General features: G+C 37.9%; 1 protein-coding gene across 2 annotated transcripts in view; it reads right to left on the minus strand.

Annotated features, from left to right (window-relative positions):
• Window positions 1–26,151, minus strand: part of METAP1 (methionyl aminopeptidase 1) — a 68,103-nt gene that overhangs the window by 25,313 nt on the left and 16,639 nt on the right. The window contains exons 1-2 of one of the 2 annotated variants that reach the window (XM_038582060.1): window positions 14,868–14,889; window positions 6,771–6,822 (exon numbers count right to left, since the gene is read on the minus strand). In XM_038582060.1, the coding sequence (XP_038437988.1) occupies window positions 6,771–6,822; window positions 14,868–14,870 (55 nt within the window). In that variant the 5' untranslated portion in view covers window positions 14,871–14,889. Of the gene's footprint in view, window positions 1–6,770; window positions 6,823–14,867; window positions 14,890–26,151 lie in introns of those variants that run through there. The other variant, XM_038582059.1, reaches the window with a different exon arrangement.

Genomic DNA, 26,151 nt, shown 5'->3' on the forward strand with positions numbered 1-26,151 from the left:
GTGGACAAGACAAGAAAAGAAGAGAAAGAATACTTCAATTGTCAAGCTACTGAGCACCAGAATACTTTATCACCTGTTTGGAAACCAAGCCACAGAGCCCAGGCATAAAAATCTAGCAAACTTCCACCCCAACCTAAATCACCAAAGCTGCTGCTTTCTTGCTATGTTCACCAACCCTATGATTTCCCAAAGATCCAAGTGTCTTGGGAGCTTTTAAAAGGCCGGAGCTAAACATATTCTAAGATTTTATACAGTATCAAATAAGAATAGCTGGGATGTGTGGGTGGCTCAGTGGTTGAGCATCTGCCTTTGATTCAGATAGTGATCCCAGGGTCCTGGGATAGAGTCCCACATCAGGCTCCCCACAGGGAGCCTGCTTCTCCCTCCCCGTATGTCTCTGCCTCTCTCATGGAGAAAGAGGAAAAAAAAAAAAGAAAGAAAAAGAAGAGAGAGAAGAGAGAGAAGAGAAGAGAAGAGAAGAGAAGAGAAGAGAAGAGAAGAGAAGAGAAGAAGGAAGGAATAGGAATAGATCACAGAACTCCTTTTCCAAGAAAATGCTAAATGTATTCTCTCTACAATGTCAATTTATAGAAGGCCCAGTTTTTGAAATATAAAATCTAAGCCTAGGCAAAACTTCCCAACTGAGAGCAGATGTTATAAATGGATTCTGTGCTCTTACTAAAAGAACAGATTCTAAATAATTCCACAGCAAATTTAAAATAAAAAACAAAATTTCCCACTTAGCTGACAAATAGCTTTCAGACAAATATTTCAAAATGCTTTGAAAATTTTATAGTCAGGATCCCTGGGTGGCTCAGCAGTTTAGTGCCTGCCTTAGGCCCAGGGCATGATCCTAGAGTCCCGGGATCGAGTCCCACATCAGGCTCCTGGCATGCAGCCTGCTTCTCCCTCTGCCTGTGTCTCTGCCCCCCACCCCCCCGTTGTGTATCTTTCATGAAAAAATAAGTAAAATATTTTTAAAAAAAGAAAAAAAAATTTATAGTTATCATATGTCTTTTTCAGGAAAGGAATAATAAAAAAGTAGGAAACTCAAAGATAAGAGGAGGGAACCATCAATAGAAAATTACTGAAAACTCAATAGAAAATTAAAAATCACACGCACTCACTCACTCACTCATTCCTACCAGGTTAGTTATTAATACATAATGTTGTACTCACAGAAATACAACTAAGAATTCTTTGCACATGGAACACATCCTCAATGATGTCTGATGTCAGCACTCTGACTGCATCTCATATCCACAAAGTAAAACAGAAGTAACCTAAGACTTTTTTTACACAGCAGGAAATCAAATCTCTGCTACATCAAATCAACCTATACACCTCCCAATGCATACTGATCTCCTGTTTACTGTTAAGCTATCATAGCTTTTAAAAGTCAGACTTCACATAATTTCTGAAGTGTATAAGAAAATTAACACTCCCCCCCCTTAAGGCATCCCTGGGTGGCTCAGCGGTTTGGCGCCTGCCTTCGGCCCAGGGTGTGATCCTGGAGTCCCAGGATCGAGTCCCACATCAGTATCCTTGCATGGAGCCTGCTTCTCCCTCTGCCTGTGTCTCTGTCTGTGTGTGTGTGTGTGTCTCTCATGAATAAATAAATAAAATCTTAAAAAAAAAAAAAAACCCTTTAAACAACCTAACCTAAACATACAAAAGGGGGAGAAGAGAGAGACTCATATAATGCTAAGATAGAGAGGATCGGTGAAGTGGGTGAAGGAGATCCAAAGGTATAAACTCCCAGTCATAAGAGAAGTCAGTCCTAGGGATGTCAAGTGTCGCATGGTGACTAAAGTTAACAACAAAAAAAGACAATCTACACTAACGGACTCATCTTGCAGAAGAGGAAAACAGGCAACATGGCTCAAATGAGCAGAGATATACAGGAATGCTGTTTCCCAGTCCAGTATCCTCTCCGCAGAGCCCATCATCAACCTGAGATTGAAAGGAAGTTGAGGTACAAGTGACAAGAATGAAAAAATACAGCCAGTCCATGCACATTACTTTGGAAGAGAATACAATTATAATATTACATATGAAGTAGAGAAATAGTAAAGAATAAGACTAAAAAATAAGAGTAAGAATAGCAAAGGAGGGACGCCTGGGTGGCTCAGCAGTTTAGTGCCTGCCTTTGGCCCAGGGCATGATCCTGGAGTCCCGGGATCGAGTCCTGCATCAGGCTCCCCGTGTGGAGCCTGCTTCTCCCTCTGCCTGTGTCTCTGCCTCTCGCTCTCTGTGTCTCTCATGAATAAATGGATAAAATCTTAAAAAAAAAAAAAAAAGCAAATAAAAAGAAAAGTTCTGTCATCCTCCTGAATTTTAGATCCTCCTCCCCTCTGGAGTTCAAGAAAACCAACATGAACACGAATGTCAATAGGAAAAACATCTCGCATCCCAGGACAAAAATGAACTCCATCCATCACACCTTGCCTTGGGTCAAGGATTACAGAAAACAGTTCCAAATGCAGGCCAACTGATGCCTGCTTCAATTATCACTGTATCAAGTGCTTTGTGTGAAACATGAACGTCAAGAATAATTTTCATCTGAAACATAGAACAGAACAGCCATCAAGATGTAGGCTTCTGGGTCTGATGCACTCCTGGGGACTTGGGGAGGGAGAAGAAAAGATGTACAATCTTTCAAAGCTTCCCGCTGATCTGCATTTGGGCCCTTCCACTACCTATTTTCAAAAGAGAATTAAAAGCAGACCTCCAACAAATAACTAATTCAAAGATCTCTAAACAAGTTAAGACTCAATTATGGTGGGATGCCTGGTTGCTAGGCGGTTAAGCGTCTGCCTTCGGCTCAGGGCATGAACCTGGAGTCCCAGGATCAAGTCCCACATCGGGCTCCCTGCACAGAGTCTGCTTCTCCCTTTGCCTGTGTCTCTGCCTCTCTCTGTGAGTGTCTCTCTGTGCGTGCCTCTCATTTTATCTTTAAATAAAATCTTAAGAAAAAAAGACTCAATTATGGCAATTTCTTTTCTAATCTCCATGTATAATTTACTTAGGGAAATTTACACTTTAAAAGTAAGTTAGTTGACATGTTAGCATCAATTTGATCCAGACCTAAATGCTAGACCCGTTAACAGATACTTAGTAAGCATGAACTGTACTGGGGGGTCAGTTACAAAGTCACATACCAACTGGTCTTTATCAAAACAGAACAGTGTAAATAAACATCTGTAGCTGTCTTTCAAACATTACAATGCAAAAGGGTCAGCCAGGTACACTGTGGGTACTGTGGGATATACACAAGATGTGGCCCAAGGCATAGCACACCCAGGCTTCCTTCTTGAACAAAGTCCTATTCCAAAGAAGGTGCCTTCTCCTACTCAGCTGACACAGAAGAACTGCACATGTCTAAGCTTTGTCTGGGACAGGATTTTCTGATCACAACCCTGACTCAGTTCTTCCAGAGATGATTATTAAACAATTGTTGAGCACTTACTAGGCATCGTACATAGGCTAAGAACTTTATGTGGATTGATTTATTTAATCCTTACAACAAACCTAGAATTTTAGCATTCTGGAGATAAGGCTTCACATAATTCATGCTTACAAAGCTTGGTGGAACCAGTTCTAAATGATTACATAACACCTTCTCTCTGCAATCCCAAAACCAAGCATATTAGGTGAGGAGGTGTAGACAAGTAGAATAAAAAAATTTATGTAGTTTTGGGCTGGGACACCTGGGTGGCTCAGCAGTTGGGCGCCTGCCTTTGGCTCAGGTTGTGATCCCGGGATCCAGGATCAAGTCCCACCTTGGGCTCCCTGCAAGGAGCCTGTTTCTCCCTCTGCCTATGGCTCTGCATCTCTCTCTCATTCTGTGTCTCTCATGAATAAATAAATAAATCTTTAAATAAAAAAATAGATAAATAAAGTTTTGGGTTTTTTTAAAAATAGAGTTTTCATATCATGCTTTTGGCTATTCAAAGATATTTATAAAGTCCTTTTACTGACACACACTGAATGTGTCAGTGATAATCTAAAAAAAGTGACAATCTAAAACATACTATATTATTAATAACAACTTTCACAGGTCAGACTAAAAGCTAATGCTACTGGGACACCTGGGTGGCTCAGTGGTTGAACGTCAGCCTTTAGCTCAGGGTGTGATCCCTGGGTCTTGGGATCGAGTCCCACATCAGGCTCCCCCCGGGGAGCCTGCTTCTCCCTCTGCCTATGTCTCTGCACCTCTCTCTCTGTGTCTCTCATGAATAAATAAATCTTTAAAAAAATAAAAGCCAATGCTACTGTGTGCGTTCTAACAGAAGATACATGTTGGAAGTATACATCAAGCGAGTACCAACACTATGTGCAAAGGCTTTGCAATCTAAGCAGTCTTCTTCACCAGGATACAGGAAAAGTAAATTCTGCCCTTGAGTCATTTCTTTAACTCACAGTTGAAATTTTCCTAAGGCCTGATTAGCTTCTGCAATCAAAACAACTCCAGGTCCAGATGGCTTCACTAGTAAATTCCACCAAATATTTACAGAAAAAAGAATACCAATTGTACACAATCTCTTCTAGAAAAGAAAAGAGGAGGAAACATCTTCCATATTATAAGTCCAGGATTACTCTCATGCCAAAACTAGGCAAAAATATTAAAAGCAAATGACAGACCAATATCCTGCACCAATATAAATATAAATCAGGCATCCTTAATTAGAGATCAGTATGCATTACAGTGAAAAAAGAAAAGGAAAGAAAAGAAAAAAACTGGGTATATCATCTTCATGAAATGAACTTCATGTTGCATGTTATCTCGCTACTGTTTCTTGGAATAAGATGTGATCTTCTAATATGCCCTTGGTTCCTTGCCAGCCCAACATTCTTTTCCCTTGATCCCTTTCCAGATACTAGTCTTACCCTGGATACCAACCTTCTCCACACCATTCCCTCCTCTAAGTCTCTCATCTATAATGGTATAATCAGGGTCTACTTAACAGGGTGTAAAAGATATAAGGCAGGCCAGCTGATGGCTGTCTCTACCCAATACAGCCCAAAGGGATCAAGAACAATACTCACTCACTAAGAAAATCATCCCAAAGATTCAAAAGGGCACTATCTAAAAGATGGCACCACAGTAAAATGCAATGAGTAAAATGCAAAGTTTCAGTTGAAGACAGTAATAATTATGTTCTTTTTACTTAGGGGGCATTAGCTGTTTAATTCTCTTGGAGTGTAGGTCATAATGGCTCTTAATTTCCCATAAGAAACCAGTATTAAAGAAACACACACTCAGGGTCATACTGTATGTATGTTGGTTAAGCATCTGCCTTCAGCTCAGGTCATGATCCTGAGGTCCTGGGACTAAGCCATGAATCAGGGTCCCTGCTGAGTAGGGGAATCTGCTGCCCCCTCCACCCCTCTCCCTGCTCATGCTTGTTCTGTCTCTCAAAAATAAATAAAATCTTAAACACACACACACACACACAAACACACACATTTCAATAAGTTAGCAAATGCTTGGGGTAGATATCCATTCTAAGCTGTTTTACTAACATACTATTTCATCTCAACCCTTCACTTCCCTATGCTTTAACAGCCTGGATATAAAATGTTAATAACTGGCTCAAACAACTCTAAAAATATCTAACACATTAGAAATGCAGGACTTAATGTGTGACGGAATAAATAGCATTATTGAAACCAACTTCTACACTTTGATCTGAAGTAACAAATCCTGCTATTTATGCTTTGTTAAATTCTCATTTATTCATGATCCTCCTTCCTCATCTCTAACCACATTTCCTTCCACAATAACCTAGCATTTCCATTCAATGTACACTTCACCTCATAGAGCCACAGAAAATGTCTTTTTACACTTTCATTTCCCTTTCCTTCAAATGGTAAATTGACCTCAATGAGATTTTATGATAGATATATATAATCTACCTTATGTTTATTAAACCAGCAAATTCCTAAAAAATACACAACTAGATGTATAAAAAATTACCAAGATCAGTAGGTTGAAACAGAAACTTTATACCAAGAACCATGTGCTGCCTGCCAAGCTTTCATTCATCAGGATGGCTATGTTGTAAGACTAGAAAGTCATGGTCAGTTTTCAGGTAACTGTGAGGACTTGTCTTAAGCCCTTAAGGCAGCCCACTAATGACATGAATTTACAGAATGATTAAGTAGCTAAAGCAGAATAGGTCATGTGAATTGGTGATAGATCTATGTGGCTGATAGCAATAGCTAAGAAGTAGCTAATAGTTTCACTCTGTGGTTACTTTCTGTCTCAGAAAGTAACTTCAAAAAGAAAAATTGAACCTATGGCTGCAAATAATAATATTAAAACAAAAAACAAAGTAATAAAATTTTGAAAAGTAAACAAAAACAAAGAAATCTGGCTAAATTTAGAAGACAGACAGCTCATGTGCCCCTGCCTACAACACACAAACCCTTTCCGAAGGAAAGCAAGTGCCGAAAAATGAGGACATTCTCAGGTACTTTTCAAGAAAGATTCATCTATCCTAACAACCATCTCATGTTTTCACATTACATACAAGATTAACAAAGAGATCACTCAGCCACATTTTATTTACACAATTACATTTTACACAATTTACACAATTACATACCACAAAGAATAAAAAGTTTTAAAATACATGCTAATTCTAGCTCTTGGGATTATACTTTCAGAAACCCAAATACATATTTTCAGAACTGGAAGATTTCTAGTTCTCTGCATAAAAGCCAAATCTAAGACAAATAGTACAGAGATGTGTGATTTTACTTACTTGCTTTCTTATGTAGTAACTTGTGAGTTGCCCAACTTCCTTTAAAACATTCCTAAAAGAGTAAACAAGAAAATCAGCGTCAGGTCTCCCTTAATCAGAGACATTTAAGGAATACTGGACATAAGAAATAAATGTTGGAATCTCTGTGCATTCAATATTTGGGCAAGCTTAAGAAATGGTGAAATCTATTTAAAAACTGAGATACTTCAGACAAGTAAAAAACATTAGCCTATATTATAAAGAGTAGTCACATAGTTATATTTCAATTTTATGCCACCAAATTATTTTCAAAATTATTAGGAAAATGAACTCAAGTAATAAATTGAATTCAAATAATGAACTCAAGTAATAAATCAGAAAAATGAATTCAACCAAAGATCTTGTTTATGCTTTCATTCTTATAGTATTTCTGTCAAAGAATTTAAAATTATTCAAACAAATCATTACAACTACTAAGAAAATTCACAAAGTCCTACAAATGTTTTGACTTTGCAAATATAAAAGAGTAACTAACAAATAAGAAAAAAAGCTAAAAACATAACTGAAAGCACCCCTAGAACTATGCAGTGATCAAACCACATGACACGAGTGATGCTACAGCTTCTCCTCTCCCTCACAGTTTGTCTAAGGGCTCTGAGGAGCTAGTTTCTCCTTACAGGGCCAGAATCTCCTACTTCCCTTTTCCTCTCCTTATATCTTTCAAAGCCTGCCAACTGCTAAGTTAAGAAAACGCAGGTCATACCTATTGCCTCCTACTGCAACGTTAAGCCTCAGACTTCAAATGTGTAAAAAGAGGGATCCCTGGGTGGCGCAGCGGTTTGGGGCCTGCCTTAGGCCCAGGGTGCGATCCTGGAGACCCGGGATCGAATCCCACATTGGGCTCCCGGTGCATGGAGCCTGCTTCTCCCTCTGCCTGTGTCTCTGTGCCTCTCTCGCTCTGTGTGTGACTATCATAAATAAATAAAAATTTAAAAAAATGTGTAAAAAGATATCTGCAACATTCGAGACTTTTTTCAAAGTTGGTAAAAAGACCAGTTCTTCGCCACCCTGGAGTTCTAGAAAACCAGTTTATTTATTTATTTTTTTTTTTGGAAACCAGTTTAAAAAAAAAAAAATTATCTATCATTCTGTCAGAAGAGGTATTGTGATTAATTGGAAAGTCCCAAGAACTGAAACGGGAATATGTTATTTCTTCAGTACTACCTACACCTATTCAGCATAAGAAAACAAAGGTAAAATCAGTGTTAAACAGTAATTTGAAGACAACCATAATGAATAACTAAGTTATCATTTACTGAATATGTGCACTATATGCCCACATTTCCTTTCATCCTCACAAAAACCTTGCAGGACAGATGGCATTATTCCCATTTTACACATGACAAAACTGAAGCACAAATAGCTAAATAATTTTCTGTCATATAACAGAATCACACTTGGCAGAACAAGAACTCAAACTCAGGCTTACCTGACTAAAGGTCATGCTTTCCCACTGCTTTAGTGTGTGGATGGGTAGGTGTGTGGGGGGTGTGTGGAGAGTTTGTACTCAATTCCCAAAACATCAATTTAGCATCAAACTCAGAACTAGAAAACATGTATTCAATTAAGCTCTACCATCACAAAGTCTAAAATTTTATCTTTAAGGGGTCCCAGGAGGCTCAGTCAGTTGAGCATCCGACTCTTGATTTTGGCTCAGGTCATGATCTCAGGGTCATGGGATTGAGCCCCGAGATGGACTCCACACTGGGCGTGGAGCCTGCTTAATATTTTCTCTCTCCCTCTACCCCCACTTCTGCTCACTCTCCCTCTCTCTCAAAATAAACAAATCTGAAAAAATAAAATAAAATTTTATTTTTAAATCTAGGAAGCAATGATAACTACTAACCATTTTCATGGGTCCTCAACTGCCCTATCAAGTGGGGTAGATATCTAGGTGACGATAATATAGCAGATTAGATGAGATCATGTAAATAACATATGGGAAAGTAGATAACCAAGTGTCTAGTACCTAGCAAGTATCAAAATATGGGAATCCCTGACATCCCAGTGCTTATGGCTATGCCTGGCATTGAACAGGTTTTCTCAGTATATGATAAGAGAATGAACAAAAATTAATGTGATCATATACACAAAGCCTTCTTCCTGCTGTCGATGGAAATGTTCTCATCACCTTCCAGGACCAAGCTGCCTACTCCACAGCCATTCTCCCCTCCCTCTCACACCAACAGAATCCTCCTATAGCACAGTTGTAATGGATCCTGCAAAAAAACATTCCCAGCCTCGATGATACAAATGGCCTCATGACTTAACCTGGCCAAAATCTCAACCCAGTTGTCAGGTGGGGCCTCTGGAAAGCTTCTTAGAAAACAGGCACCTATTTTCTCTTCTTTGCCCTTTCCCAGCTTCAAACCGAGACGCTGGCTGAAGCGAAGTGGCAGTCTTGTGACCACAAGGCATCAAGCACACCCCAAGAAGCCTGGATCCCTAAGGACTTTGTGAGGCTGCTGTTCCAGTCTCAAAATACCTACCTCCAGACTCCTCATCATTAAAAATCTCCATACTTGGACCCCTGGCTGGCTCAGCCAATTAAGTGTCTGCCTTCCACTCAGGTCATTGTCCTGAGGTCCTAGGATGGAACCCCGAATCAAGCACCCTGCTCAGCAGGCACTCTGTTTCTGCCTCTCCCGCTGCCCCTCCCCCCTGCTTGCTCTCTCTCTCTCTCTCTCTCTCTCAAATAGATAAATAAAATCTAAAAAAAAAAGAACATGATATAAAACAAAACTCCACACTTTTAGTTTTGGAGGATATATTAGTTAGAAACTGCATTGGATTGAGACACTTGGGCAGCTCAGTCAGTTAAGCATCTGCCTTTAGCTCAGGTCATGATCCTGGGGTCCTGGGATTGAGCCCTGTGTCAGGCTCCCTGCTCAGTGGGGAGTTGGCTTGTCCTTCTGCCTCTCTTACCTGCTGTGGTCTCTCACTCAAATAAATAAAATCTTTAAAAAAAAGAAACTGCATTGGATTATGAGAAATAAAATCTCAAACAACCATGGCATAAAAACAAATCAATCACTCCACTGTATAGTAACAGACTAAAAGGCAGGGGTAGGGGAAAGGGCTACTGGATAAAGATGGCCATAACAACTACAGTAGGTTGAATGATGGCCACCCAGAGACACCAGGTTCTAATCTCTGGAACCTATAAATATCACCTTATTTTGAAAAGGGGTATTTGTATGTGTGATTAAATTAAGGGTCTTGTGATAGGGAGATTACCTTGGTAAGCCCTAAATGCCACCATCATGAGTGCCCTTATGAGAAAGGCAGAAGGAGGCTCACATACACAGAAAAGGAGGGAATGTGGCCAGAAGGGTACAGATTAATGTGGTAGAGCCTCTGGAGGGAGGACTGCCCTGCCACTGCCTTGATTTAGGCTCAGTGGAACTGAATTTGGACTTAGACCTCCCCAACTATGAAAGAATACTGCTGTTGTTTTATGCTACTCTGTGGCAATTTGTTACAGCAGCCACAGGAAACTAACACAGTAAAAAACAAGACACTAGGGCACACCAAAAGAATGAATCCAATTAGGGCACTGAGGGTGAAGGACTAATTACAGTCTTCTTGAAGCTTTTTCTGCTTACTGTACTTATTCATGGGGTCAACTCCCCATTAAGCACAAGTAATTTTTAAATGAGATCAGCCAAAGCACATGACTTATTTTAAGAAGCTTAACTTCAATCAGTATTTCAATCTCATCTCTTCCTTTCCTTTCTAAACTGTTCATCATCATGGATAAGACTCGCAAAAGTGATGAGACAGACTGGAATTTCCCTTGTTTCTCCTTCTTCCAGCCTCACGGCAGTAGGCTGTCAACAAGGAAAAACATCAGGGATGCAGAAAGAAGGGAGTAGAGAGAAACGGCCAGAGTGGGTCCTAGAATGCCAGTCTAAGAGTCAGCCAGGCCCAGAGGCAGAAACCCACCAGGGCTGCAGGCTCAATGTACCAATGCTATTCTTCAGTTGAAGGCCTTGACACCAACCAATGCCTCCATACTAAGTATGCTTGGTATAATTTTCAATTAATTTTCAGTATGCCAGCTTAGGATAAATCAACCGAATGTCTACCCAATAAGACCTATGTATGGCTAAAGTGGCTTACACATTATCTAGGTGCTGGTATGTCCAATACTGTATCACTGCTGTAAATAGTCTACCCTGAAAAAAATTAAGGACAGATTTTTACTCCATCACATACACCCTATTCTCCAAAATCCTAAGGTACTCCACTTCTTATGGAAGCACCGGCACAGCACAGTTTGCACCTTCACCTGGCTAGCCTTTTTCCTGCCATCACTAAAATTAGAATATAAATCAGAAGAAAACACGTCAAGAACAATAGAGAAAAAACTTCTGGACAGAGCAGGGTTATCAAAAGAGGACTCTTAGGTACTCTTCAGCTCCACAAGCCTCGGATTCCATCTTTTAAGTAACTATATAAAAGAAGTTCTTAAAAAATTGTGATGATCTCAAAGTTAACCTCCTCCTCCCCCCTTCAAAGTAGAGCAAAATGACAGAAGGTTGAAAATAAAGAGATGGCATTTTTTTAAAAAAAAGATTTAAAACCAATGAGGAGTCTGCAGCATCTGGCTGGTTCAGTCCATAGAGCATAGGAGTCTTGATCTCAGGGTTGTAAGTCTGAGCCCATACTAGTTGTAGGGATAACTTATAAAAAAAAAAAAAAAAATCTTAGAAAAAAAAAAAACCAACAAATCTAACATCTGGATAATAAAAGTTTCAGAGAAAAAAGGGAGAAAAGAGACCTTAGAAATAAAGTTTTCCGTAACTAAAAGACAGTAGTTTCTAAACTGAAAAGACTCCCAAAGGATAAATCTTAACTTGCCCAAAGCATACCATATGTAATTTCCTAATACTGGGGTAGAGAAGCTCTAATAAGCTTCCAGAGAAAGGGGGGAGGGCAAAAATATGTAAAAGATTATGAATCCTATGGCAACAAGCTTTTCAATAACAGTGGAAGTTAAAAGAAAATGGAATAATATAAAAATTCTGAGAAAACAATTTCTAAACTAGAATTCCAAATTCAGCCAAACTGAAACTCAAGTGTCAGGGTACAGCAAGGTATTTACAGAATCTCAAAAGTTTACCTCCCGTGCAATCTTTCTCAGGAAGCTACTGGAGGAGATATTACATAAAACATGAGATTAACCAGGAGAGAGGAAGATATGATACAGACAAAAGAGAAGTAAAGGATAATGCTTGAGGAGGGAGGTAAGGATGACTGCCCTGAAGGAAGCCCAGAGGGCAAGAAGTTGTGGCTAGAGGCGGTCAGTGTTCTCAAGTAAAAATGACAAAATGCCAAATGTATTTGAAAGTATTGAGAGGAATTCTATGCAATTGTGGAAGAGTTTGGGAATGAGTAAGTACATGGGCAAAACAAACTGTGAAATGAATGGGAAAGGGCAACCCAGGTGGCTCAGCGGTTTAGCACCGCCTTCAGCCTAGGGCCTGATCCTAAAGATCCGGGATCGAGTCCCACATCAGGTTCCCTGCATGGAGCCTGCTTCTCCCTCTGCCTGTGTCTCTGCCCCTCTCTCTCTACGTCTCCCATGAATAAATAAATAAAATGTTTAAAATAAATAAATAAATGAATGGGAAATAGGGGCATCTGGCTGACTCAGCTGGAGGAGCATGCAATTCTTGATCTTGGGGTCATGAGTTTGAGCCCCATGATGGGTATAGAAATTACTTTAAAAAGAAAGAAAAGAAAAGAAAAGAAAAGAAAAGAAAAGAAAAGAAAAGAAAAGAAAAGAAAAGAAAAGAAAAGAAAAGAAAAGAAAAGGAAATAGGAAAGGAGTGAGGGGCTTTGTAAGTTAGAAACATTTTGACTAGGTATGTGAAATAACTTGAGCAATCAACTAAAAAGTTACAAAAAATTATTTTAATTATGGACATTTTGCCTCCATGAGGTTGAGACAATAAATGAAGCCAATCAAGAAACATTTAAATTACTGTGAGTTAAGATTCGATATAAAATATATTTTTTAAAGATTTTACGTGAGAGAGAGAAGAGAGACAGCGTAAGTGGGAGGAGGGGCAGAAGGACAAGCAGACTTCCCACTATATATGTGTATCCAATGCTAAAAAACGCTTTAAAGTTTAAAATATGAATGAATTAACATCTAAAAAAAAATCAATAGATAATTTTAAAAAGAAAACAAAAAACATTTTTAAGATTATTTATTTGAGAGAAAAAGCAGGAACAGGGAGGAAGAAGCAGGAGGAGAGGGGGAGGCAGACCCCGCTGAGCAGGTAGCCGGATGAGGGGTTCAATCCCAGGACCCTGGGATCATAACCTGAGCCAAAGTCAGAGGCTTAACTGATTCAGCCACCCAGGCACTCCTCGAAATAAAATATTTTAAAACATATATATTTCCATTGCTTAAAAAAACCTTTAAACAAGGTTAAAATAAAATGATTGGCATCTAAAAAAATCAATAGGTAATTTAAAAATGAAAACAAAATTTTAAAACTAGAAGAAATTTACAATTTCATAGAACTGAAGTAGTCTCCCACTCGACACCACCTTAACTGTGCTGTCATATGTTACATAAAAAATGAGATTTTTTTTAGGGACTCCTGAGAGGCTCAGTGGTTGCACATCTGCCTTCAGCTCAAGGTGTGATCCTGGGGTCCTGGGATTGAGTTCCACATCATGCTCCCCACAGGGAGCCTGCTTCTCCGTCAGTCTATGTCTCTCTGTCTCTCATTAATAAATAAATAAAATCTAAAAAAAAAAATGAGATTTCTAAATTGCTATTGTATAGTTAACCTTTTTTAAAATAAATTTTATGTTCTGTAATGTAATAATTTAAAAGGTTTGCCCATCATCATATACATCTTATATGTCCAGATATTCAAATATAGTTTAAAACTGAAGAGTTAACTACACTATGTTAACTAAATGGAATTTAAATTAAAACTTAAACAGAAAAGTAAACATCTTCAGTATTTAATGATACCATCTAGGTTGAGTATCCATTTCAGGGCATCCAATTCCTTTAATGTGATACTTAACTTTTTTTTAGATCACTAAATCCTTTGATAATCTGGGGAAAGCAATCATTCCCCTCCACAGAAAAAAAAAAAACATACCTGTGCACAACAAACTTGTGCACAGTGTTAGTCACTACTAAGTCATTCATGCATATAAAGTGTACAATATGACCAAACCACTTGTAAGGTGCTGGACATTCAGCAGTGAACAATATAGGCCTGGTCTTGACAAATATTACACGGCTAATTACACGATCACATAGTTTAAGTCATAAGGGCTAAAAAGAAAAATTATATAGTGCTAAGAAAAAGAGGTAAAGTGCAAGAGGTAAAGATACAGGCATGGGTCAGGATGAGGTTAAGGACTCTGGTCTCTTCCAGTAACAACAGAAAGCCATTAAAAAGTTTTAAACAAAGGAACGACCTGTAAAGACTTGAGTTCATGGCATTCCTGATCTTCATCCACAAACCTAAAATTAAAATCCCTTTTCCTAAATAATAATCGAAAGAATGGTCTTGAAGAACTGTTCTTTAAGCTGTTCTTATTCAAGAGAGAGAAAAAGAGAGAGCGAGCAGGGGGTGATGGATAGACAGACTTCTCTGAGAATCAGAGCATTTTATTTCTTTATTTAAAAACTTACCAAGACCAGATTGAATGTTTGCCTTCTTCCTATTGTATAACTTATGAAACAGAGTGAGCATCTCTTTTATGCTTGGCAAACTGTCCTACTCTTTGCTAGGTATAGAACAGCTTCCAAATTTTATCCTTTGCACTTTCAACACCTCTGGGAGTTCCTTTAAAGCTTTTGTTGGTACTGCTTCCCCCACGACACAGCCATTCTTTTCATCACAACCATTTTCCTCATTTATGCCAACAAGTTGGCCTCATTGAGTTGTTCTGTTCTGGCTGCATGTCTAGCTGTCTAGAATGCTGAGGAATGCCAATATTCCCGTGGCCAGCTATTTCTTCTATAACCCCCTTTATGTTAAATTTAGATTTTGTGTTTCTAGCATTATCATTTACCATTTCTTTGCTGCACTTTCATCTTTGTTGGCCAATTCCTTCTTTCGATTATCCGTTCTTATAAAATATCACAGAAGCCATCACTGGAAAACAAGAAAGCAACACAACTACAGACTTTGCTATCTGGATGAGAAATGAGTGAGATGCACAGTGGCCAATCACTGACAGGTTTTCAAAGAAGGGAGTGACTGGTCACTGATAAGGTGCACACCTTGTGATTTACACAGTGATCCTAGGACTAAAGAGTTGGCCATGAAGTGTGTACTTTATGTAATTACTCCATGCCATTGGGAGACTGGCTTCACTTAATGGAACTACAGTAACTAAATTCATGCATATCAGGCAGCCTGGGTAGCTCAGTGGTTTAGCGCCACCTTCAGCCCAGGGTGTGATCCTGGAGACCCGGGATCAAGTCCCACATCAGGCTCCCTGCATGGAGCCTGCTTCTCCCTCTGCCTGTGTCTCGGCCTCTCTCTCTGTATGTCTCTCTCATGAATAAATAAATAAAATCTTTAAAAAATAAAAAAATAAATTCATACATATCAAAGCTGCAAAATAAGATCTACCTTTAGCAAGTACCTAGCTAGCTTAGTCAATAGAGCATGCAACTCTTGATCTCAGGGTCATGAGATCCTGAGCCCCATGTTGGGTATACAGCCCATGTTGGGTATACAGCTTACTTAAAATCTGTCTTTATATAGTTGGCACTCTGATACAACCTATTTATAAAACTTTTCTAAATAGGTTATGTGAACAAAACACTTCTGCATCACCCAGCATCTTTTTTTACCCTCACAGAAGCTGACATAAATTTCCTTAAGTTAAAAAAAAAAATCTCTATCCCAACTGATTCATTTAGAGAACACAGAAATTTACATGCCAATTTAAATGGGGGGTGGGGGGGCACATACCAATTTAAACAAGAAACATAAGGAGAAAAAAACACCAGAGAAGAGAGGTAAAAGCAGCATTTAAAATGTTACCAAGAATTTAGTATATTCACCTAATTCGGTAATACTAAAAAAACAACAACAATAATAATAATACTTTAAAAAAAAAACACACTACCTACTACTAAGGATAATTGATAACCCCTAAAGGGTTTATAAGTAGGGACAACTCAAAACCCACAAGGTTCTCTAAAACACTCCTTTTCAAACATGACTAGTGGCTAAAAAGCATGGACTCTGAAGTCAGACAGACCTGTATCCTAGCTTGGTCACTTATTAGCCTTTCGATACTTAGTATCTGAAGTTCTGCTTTCCTCAACTGTTATGTTGGGAAAACAACTGTGTAAAATGTGTGGCCAAGAAGTGCTCAATTCTAATTATCATCAATTTTATTATTTTTTGAGGCAATTTAAATTTTAAACTTGAAAAAATGATCACTTAAGTATCTCTACCTTTAACATGTGTCATCCCTGGCCCAGATTCTTGGCTTCTGAAAATTGATAGCAATTAGGCAGCTAGTAATTGCACTGAGCTTTGTATCTTACTGACATTATTACTGCCCACAGAGGCTGCACAGTGGGGAAAGGGATGTAACCCCAAGTTCGAACCTGCTCCCACCACACAGACCATTAGAGAGAACAAAGCCTACTGGCTCACAGCATCGGAGTACAACCAGAGACCCATCTCTGGCAGACACAAAGGCAACCCTTAGAAAGCCAGGCCTTTATATATATATTTACATTGATAAATAAAACATTGATCAGTGACAACGAGTAGTCATATTACAAGGGAGACAAAAGTCACAGATTTGCAGATTTAGTCCAACTATAAGGCCTGAACAGAATGCGTGGAGCAGCTATTTGAGGGCTCTGAAAAGAAAACCGCAGCACGCAGATTAGGGAAGACCAAAATTTGAAGTTCCACTGATATGGTGATGAGTTCACCATCTCACCCCACGCATCATCAGGGGCAACAGAAAGTGACCACTTGGCACAGACACATTGTGCTCCAGGAGAAATCCTTTAATTCTGGCTCAAGGAACGGAAGAATAATTCCCAGTGCTCCAAGAGCACAGATATCCACCTTTTCTTCTCTCTTCTATCCTGTTACACCCCACACTCCAAGTGATCCCAAGGTGACCACCTATAACACGAGCTTGTAGGAACCAAAATTCTGAGGAAGAGGCATTTTCCTTTTCTCATCTGTGAAGCTGTAGTCCAGAGAGGGTAGGACCAAACCCCACTTTCTTCTCTCTGCCCTGTTGCCATGTAGCCCCTGGACACAGGCAGCATCAAGAAGTGTGCAACAAACTGGGTACTAAATTACAGCTTTCTGGCCAGAAAACCAAAGATGAGAATTTCTGAGAAACCAGAAAGTACCAGGAAGGAGCTCCAGAAAGGGACCCCATAAAGTTGTTCATAATACGACATTAACAATACTTGAGAGAACAGAACTAACTGAAAAGTCCATCATTCACATCTCAGACCAAGCCTGGATCTAACTCAGATGAGGAGCGGGCTAAAACAAAAATATCAACATTCTCCAAAGGATTTAAACAAGACTCAAGATCTCGTAATATCAAAATTCCTAGTCTACAGTCTAAAATTATTTGACATATAAAGAACCATGAAAATTTCAACTCACAAGTGAAATGAGTCAACAAAAAAAAAAAAAAAGAAATGAGTCAACAGACACCAATACTAAGATGACATGAATGTTGCCATTAACTGCCAAAGGCTCAGAAGCAGGTATTATTAAAATGTGCCAACGGACAACATTCATAATACCAGTGGATAAAGAGAAAATCTTTGCAAAGAAAAACAGACATAAAGAAAATACACATGGAAATTTTAAAATTGAAAACTACAGTAGCCAAAGTAAAAAGCTAACTGGGTGGATCCAACAGTATAATGGAGATAACAGAAAAGATCCAGAGATCAAAAGAAATTATTCCATTTGAACATGGAGAAGATTTATTTTTAATGAACAAAGTCTAGGGACCAATGTGACAATAACGAATTATTAAGAGTAAAGAGAGAATGGAATAATGATAAAAAAGAAAAAAAGAAAAACAGGTCAACTAAGATGATATAACAGTCTAAACTGTACATCTCTAACAAGAGAGCTTCAAAATACATGAAGCAAAAAGTGACAGAAGTGAAAAGAAGAGAAAAATCCATACTATAGTTGGAAATCAAAATTATCATCCATTCATAATAAAAACCCTCAGTAAACTAAGGAGAGCATTTCCTCAACTTGATAAAGATTATCTACCAAAGTCTATGGATATCATATTTGTGAAAGACACAATGCTTCTTCCCCAAGATCAGAAACCAGACCAGTAGCCTGGGTGGCTCGGCGGTTTAGTACCACCTTCAGGCCAGGGCCTGATCCTGGAGACCTGGGATCGAGTTCCACATCGGGCTCCCTGCATGGAGCCTGCTTCTCCCTCTGCCTGTGTCTCTGCCTCTCTCTCTCTCTGTGTATGTCTCTCATGAATAAATAAATAAAATCTTAAAAAAGAAAGAAAGAAAGAAACAAACAAACCAGACAAGGATGTCTACTCTCAACATTCCCAATTCAACATCACACTGGAAGTCTTAGAATTCAAGAAGGCAAGAAAAATATATATAAAACGCATACAGATAGGAAAAAAAAAGAAAACTGCCCCCATTCAAAGATGACAGAAGTATCTGTATAAAAATACAAATGAAAAAATTCCCAGAACTAAAATACCAGGTTAGCAGAGCCACAAATACAAGGTCAACACACAAAAACCTGCTGTATTTCTATATACTGGCAATATATATAATTAGAAAATGACAAAAAGCATTACTATTTATAATCACTCCTCCCCAGAAAAAACAGTATAAATGTAACAAAACATGCATAGCAGCTGAAAAACTATAACACTTATAGAAACTAAGAAACAATGATAAATCAAATAAGATCTAACTAAATGGATATCTTGTGCACGGAGTGGAAAACTAAACATCGGAAAGATGTCAATTCTCCCCAAATTCATTTACAAGTTTTAAGCAATTCCAATGGGGATTGCTTTAAGATATAAAAAAGTATGGTTCTAAAATTTATATTAAAAGGCAAATAAACTAGAATTGTTCAATTTTGAAAAAAAAGAATTAGAGGAATCTTACACTTTTTCTTATGTTAAGGAAACAATTTTTCCTATTTCTGCTCTAAAAATAATTTATTAGGGGCTAATGTTGAATCTCATCAAATGTATCTTAAGCATGTACAGAAGCATTATTTTTGTATTTGGTGTAATGATTTGATGTATTAATAGCTTTTCCTATTATTTCATGATTTCTACCTCCCTGAAATAAACTAGCTGACTATGGTGGATTATTCTTTTTTATATTATACAACTTGATAGTATTTGTTTTGCAAAGTTGTGGCCATTTTAGGTCTCTCACTATGTATTGCTGGATATTTTAATTCAGGGTTTCCTTGCTGCCCTTTCTTCCCCTTCCTATCTGCCACCTCATTCTTACTGCCAACCCTTATTATTGCTGGCCAAAAGATAATCTGTCTCAAAAATATAAATAGCCCTGCTATCTTCTTAATGAATAAAAAGGATCAGGTGGCAAGTATCTATAGAGGAAGGTTACCATCAAGCTGGATGAGCAGGACATCATCTTCCATTATAGGTAAAAGCCTGTGGAGCCTCCATTCGACATTTATTATTGGGAACCACCATTTGTTGAGAGCCTCTTTTTGTGTGGGACACCTTAAACGCATTATTATTCAGATGTCACACTAATCCTAGGAAGTGGATATTAATATTCCCATTTTACAGATGAGAAGGTTATTTAACCTACTTTAGTTTGAGCCAGTTCAAACAACTGTTGAGTGGCAGAGCTAGAATATAAATATAGGACTTTCTGGTTCCAAAGTCCACTCTCTTTCTATACAGCTACAAGGCTCACAGGGCAGAGCTCAGAAGAAGCGACAGCTTGAGAACGAGGATAAAAGGGGGCAAGAAATGGGTCTGCATCACTCCCTCCTCCTCACAATACCTTGCCCTCTGCATCTTTTCCATTGGCTGTAGGGACAGTTGTATCCTGTATATAAATCAGTACATGTAAAAAGAAACAAAAACAATCTAGCAGCATAGACGAGAGAGAGGAAGACAGAGATGAGATCAAGGTAAAGGGGGACAAATTTCAAAGAAAAGGCTAAATAAAATTTTAGCTTAAGATATTTAAAAATACAAATATGAAGAATTTCTAAGTAGGTACTAAGAATTGGCAAAAGGACAAAACCAAAGGAAAAAATACGAGACTGGTCTCCAGCAGAATCACATTATCATTTAAAAAACATTTTACAATGTTAAATGTTTTCATCCACGGGGCTTATATTATTATAAGTATGCTAATTCTCTTACCAAAAGCAATTATTTCTTTATTAGAAACTATAGTAACCCATGTTATCAAGTACAGACAGGAAAACAAAATGTTTCTTATTGAATTCTGTTGAATAAAGATGCCCATTAAGAGATGTACTTTTTTTTTTTTTTAAGATTTTATTTATTTATGAGAAACAGAGACAGAGAGAGAGAGAGAGAGAGAGAGAGAGGCAAAGACATAGGCAGAGGCAGCAGGAAAAGCAGGCTCCATGTAGGAAGCCTGATGCGGGACTCGATCCCGGGTCTTCAGGATCACACCCTGGACTGAAGGCAGACACCCAACCTCCGAGCCACCCAGGTGTCCCTAAGAGATATATTATGTACTTTGAGAACTTCTTGGGATACAGAGAAACCTGTGAACAGTGATTATTCCTAAGGGATGAGAAATAAATTTGGGAGAAGGGACCCCTCACTTTAAATTCTTGTAACACATATTACCTTTTTTTTAAACAAAACAAAAAGAATATTGTAATAAAACAGATTTCCAAAATTTTCATCGAATTAAAACACATATATAGGAAAATAGCATCAAAACTACACTAAATAGAAATTAACCACCCTGATGCATCAGCAGCTCCCAGAAAGGACTTTACACGAACATAATGAACTCAACTTTTAAGTTGTACTAATGAAGTTATTAAATGCTAAGCAAATCACTCCACTAGATTATTAATCCTTCATGTTGGTAAAATGCTACCTCTAAATAATAAAAATAAGCAAATATAGCCAGAATGTTATATAACATGGTTTCTTAATCCCTGTCATACTATAAGCAAGTGCTTTTTTCATTTTCAAATAAAGAGGACAAAAAAAAAAAAAATATCTGCCTGCTTACTCCTAGATGACCTACTAGGCACAAGGAAAATGAAGGAACAAAGTAACATTAGAAAGTTCAGGAAAATGTCCTTTCAAGAAGATACAGGCCTGTTTTATAAGTTCCAGAAATACTGTAACTAGTAACCATATTGTCATATTATGGTTTTGTAACTATAAGACTTGGTTGTTCCTACTGTGAAACTTTCAACAAATAGAAGGTTTAAGAATTGCCAAAATTAATCAATTACTATTGAATGTTCAACATATAAAAAGGATTCCTGAATGACAGTTTACTGCATCTGAAAGTACCTATGCTGGGTCCAAACTAAGGTATTCCATGTAAAATTACTATTCAACAGCTTTCACTATTATTGATTTCTATAACTATAAAGTAGTATCAAAATGACTTCTAACTAAAGGGCATTTAAAAACATATTAAAATATGTGGTTTTAAATTCGAAACAAATGCTTTATAACCTTAGAAAAGAAATTATTTTCTCAAAATGTTCTTCAAAGAAATCTTCCACAAATATGTGGAAGGAGCAGGATGTAGGAGTCAGAGAATACTACACAAGACAAAGTATAAGAAAACCCCAGAATGATGTGAGATAAATATCCCCAACAAACTATACAGTAGAGATAGAGTCTTACTAATCCCGGCTGGAAAGGTCAGAGACCTAGAAGAGACTTCTTACAGAAACATGAAACAAGTGATAGAATACCAAGTATGAAAAAAAAAAAAAAAAAGAATACCAAGTATGTTTAAATATACTAAAAAGAGATGTACAAGAATCCCAAAGGAAGGGTTAGGGTAAAGTAAAAATAAGTACACAGAGAGCAAGTAAAGGATCTGCATGGGGAAGAAAAAGTAATCACAACATAATAATAATAGGTAAAACTTATAGTGCCTACTATTTGTCATTATTCTAATTACTTTATAGATAGTAACACTTAACCCAATGAGGTAGGTACTATTTATATACTCATTTTACAGATAAGAAAACTGAAATACACAGATGATAAATGACTTGCCCAAGGTCACGCAACTATTAAGTGGCAAGCAAACTACAGGACTGTGCTGTCAAAACCATTCAGAAATCAGAAGACACATATATGGCAGGTAAAGGATAAAACCACTAAATCCTCTTCTTGCATTCCAGAAGCCTAGAGGAAGGCCTGAACCAAATCATCAAGACACAGCAATATAATCATGTTACTTACAGATATGGAATTAAATGCCAAAATAATCTATTTAAAATGTTGAAATAAAAACAAGTTCTGAGGATGTAATGTACATTATGATGACTACAGTTAACAATACCGTATTGTATATCTGAAAGTTCCTAAAAGCATAAATCCTAAAAGTTCTCAACACAAGGAAATAAAAATTTGTAACCAGTAAAATCATGGATATTAGCTAAACTTACTTAGTAATCACATTGCAGTGTATACATATATCAAATCATTTAACTTGATACACCTTAAACTTAGGCAGTTAATGTCAATGACTCCTCAGTAAAACTGGAAAAAATTTTTGAAAGAAATTACATGGTATGTGGTATGAGGATTATAGAGTATTTGATTCTAAGCATGTCTTTTCAAGAATCAAAACCATACTCCCTATAATGTCCAGTGCATATATACTAAGATTCATCTACAGTCAGAATTTATGTTGAATGCCGATTTCCAGTTCCATGAAGAGCCCATCTAAAAGACAAGTTGCTTTCTTATTCTGAATTAAGGCATTACACCAATTAATACATAATTAATGTATTATGTAACATTTGTATACTTTCTGCTAATCGTGTGACTGAACAATTTACTCTCCACTCCACAACTGAATATCCCAAGTGGCAAAACACATAGCCCACCTTTTCAGCCTCTTCCCTGGGGGACATCACCCTTCTGGCGAACTAGGTTTGACAGACTGGCATCAAAAACAACTTTCAGGGATCCCTGGATGGCTCAGCAGTTGAGCGTCTGCCTTCAGCCCAGGGCGTGGTCCTGGAGTCCCAGGATAGAGTCCCACATCAGGTTCTCTGCATGGAGCCTGCTTCTCTCTCTGCCTTTGTCTCTGCCTTCTCTCTCTCTCTCTCTCTTTGTGTCTCTCATGAATAAATAAATAAAATCTTAAAAAAAAAAAAAAAGAACTTTCAGACTGACTGCTCCTTTCCTTCCCATCAATATTACTTCCATCCTAACACCAACTACATTCAGTGACCTATCCCTTACAGCAGGTAGGTCTACACATTCGTCATTATTTCATCATTCCTAGATTATACTCAGAAGATCATGTTATTTATGACATGACAACATCCAGAACCCAATCGTCAAATCTTCCTGGATTTTAAATAAACAGACTTCTTGATTCCAATGGCAAATGTTTGCCATCTGGAGGGTAGCAGAGTTCAGTTCTAAACATTTTTCTTTTTACTCCTCTTGATCAGGGAATTCTTCTTAAAAAGAAAATCTAGAGCAGTGTTCAGTATTTAAAACAGAAAAGAGTGGCTCTGACTGAGACAGGAGCAGGGAGCTGGTGCCATTCCCACTTGTGCCCAATTCTATAGGTATCTTTCAAAGCAATTAAGCTTAAATAATCAGATGCCCTCCTCTTCTCCATTCAACCTTACCTTTCTTCAAGAGTACAGAAGATAATAATAACTGATTTTAAATACCATCTATCCCTCAGTGGGAACTGACACTTCTAAACCCTTTAGCAATTACTGCCTCTACAATTCACTTAATAATCTATTCCATTGTGATCTCTACTGTTGATTTGATTCTCAGATAAGCTTTGGACAAACGAAAAGCAGCATAAATTTTTTAAAGGAACCATATTTTTAAAACCCTTCTACTACATCCTCACTTCATAATGGGCAGAGTAAAACTACCCAAGAAAATATATAAAGACCAACCTTTAAATACCTCTTAAGTATTTGGAGGAAATTATGTTTTCCTATGTATTCTGAAAAGTCATACCCTATGTAGCAATTACTAGGATTTTAAAATAATCATCCTTAGGTGCCTGGGTGGCTCAGTTGGGTAAGCATCTGCCTTCAGCTCAGGTCATGATTCCAAGATTCTGGGATCAAGCCCTGCATCAGGCTCCCTACTCAGTGGAGAGTCTGCTTCTCCCTCTTCCTCTGTCCCTGACCCCTGCTCATGCTCACTCTCTCTCTTTCTCTCTCAAATGAATAAATAAAACCTTGATATAAAAATCATGCTTCATTCTACTTCAGCAAAGAATACTTTCAACAAGATTATGAACGTACTCCCTGGAAAAACACAACACACTTTTACATATATTTCAGACTACTTGGTATTCTAAAAAAGTTTAAGAATGCACTGGGGATCCAACTCTGTCCCACATTATTTTTTCTCCCAACTGTATTTTTAATGTAGCCATCATCAACTAACATTTTGAAATTTCACACATTTATTGAAAAGTAGCTATCTAACTAGCCACCTACTTTCCATTTTAGAATGCTTTCTATTTGGTTCATGCAACTTACATCAAATCCCAACTTTTTAATAAGAGGACTAATAGGATTATTCTCATTAAATAAACTGGGAGCTATCTCATGGAACAGCTTAATTAGCTAAAGGCTTGTATTTCAAGATATATGAGGGTTCAAGTAAATGAAGGAACTAAAATATTCATAATAAACACCTCTCACCTGGAAAAGGACACCCACCTTCCTCTTACTTGCTGAAGCCATGAAGCAACCCAGTCACAGCCCTCAAAATCACTAAGGGTGTCAAGAACATCCTCACATCTCCTAATAACTTTTGACAGCTGAACAGTGTTCTTTCCTTAAACCACAATCTCGCTCTTTTTCTTCTCCTATTCATTACCAGACTAGGACCACCCAAAATCCTAAGTGACTACCCATTCCCTGAAGAATCAACCTCTGATCGCTTAACCAGGCAAAATTTCCCTTCTCATCTCTGCAAAATGTACCAATGACCTAGCTAAACTAGACTAAACCTACCCCAAACACACTTTCCTTGCCTTGCCACACCTGGTCTATCTGCTGCTGACGCTCCCCTTTACATCTCAGTTCTCAGAAGCATTACCTACCCCTTCAGGTCTATTTCAAATGCTACCTTCTCCATATAGTGTCCATACTATACCCCATCCCACCCTCAAACCTAACAGGTTACATGTGCTTATTTGGTACTTGTCTGAGTGCACTTTGTCTCATTGCTTTATATTCCACCTATTTAATATAATAGCACCAAAGCACTGTGTGTTGATTATCTATTATAACTAGTTGTAAACCTTGAGTTTTCACCCCAAGAGAACATATTTTTTTTTAGCACCAATAAAAAGGTCCAGGAGCTGATATGACATAGTGTGGTTCTTAGTCTCGGCTATGTATCAGAATCATCTGGAAAGCTTTTCTTTAAAAATATTCATGCTGGGAGTGCCTGGGTGGCTCAGTCAATTAAGCATCTGCCTTCAGCTCAGGACATGATCCCAGGGTCCTGGGATGGAGCCCCGCATCAGGCTTCCCTGCTCAGTGGAGTCTGCCTCTCCCTCTGTCCCTCCTCCCTGTGCGTGTGCTCTAATAAATAAATAAAATCTTAAAAAAAAAAACTCATGCTACTTCCTACCTCATATTTAATCAGAATCTCTGAGGACAAGCTATGTAGATGATTCTTATTTATTTCCAGGATTGTGAATCACTGGAGAGCAAAAAAGTACCAACAGGGTTTGTATTTTCATTTCACTGCTAGAACAAGTTATTTTCCATTTTATTCTTCTTATCTAGTTAATCCCAACATCTCCTACTCTATTTTAGGCTCTACTGACTTGTCAAACTAACCAAAACAGCTTTCCACTGGTCTCCCTACCTGGACCGTCTCCTTTCCCTAATCCTTTCCTATTCTGAACCACAAATCATCCTATAAGTAGTTGCTAGAATTAACATTAAATGGTTTTCTAATATGACCACTTACCCACTACTGTCTCCTTTAGAATCTATATTTCTCTTTTTCTTTTCTACTATCTCAAAACTAAAATCAATTCATGCTGATGAGGATATGAGCAATTGGACAGACAATAAAATATCAGTGAGTGTTGAATGGT

The sequence above is a fragment of the Canis lupus genome, chromosome 32, assembly GCF_011100685.1.
Source record: "Canis lupus familiaris isolate Mischka breed German Shepherd chromosome 32, alternate assembly UU_Cfam_GSD_1.0, whole genome shotgun sequence".
Classification (NCBI taxonomy): Eukaryota; Metazoa; Chordata; class Mammalia; order Carnivora; family Canidae; genus Canis; species Canis lupus.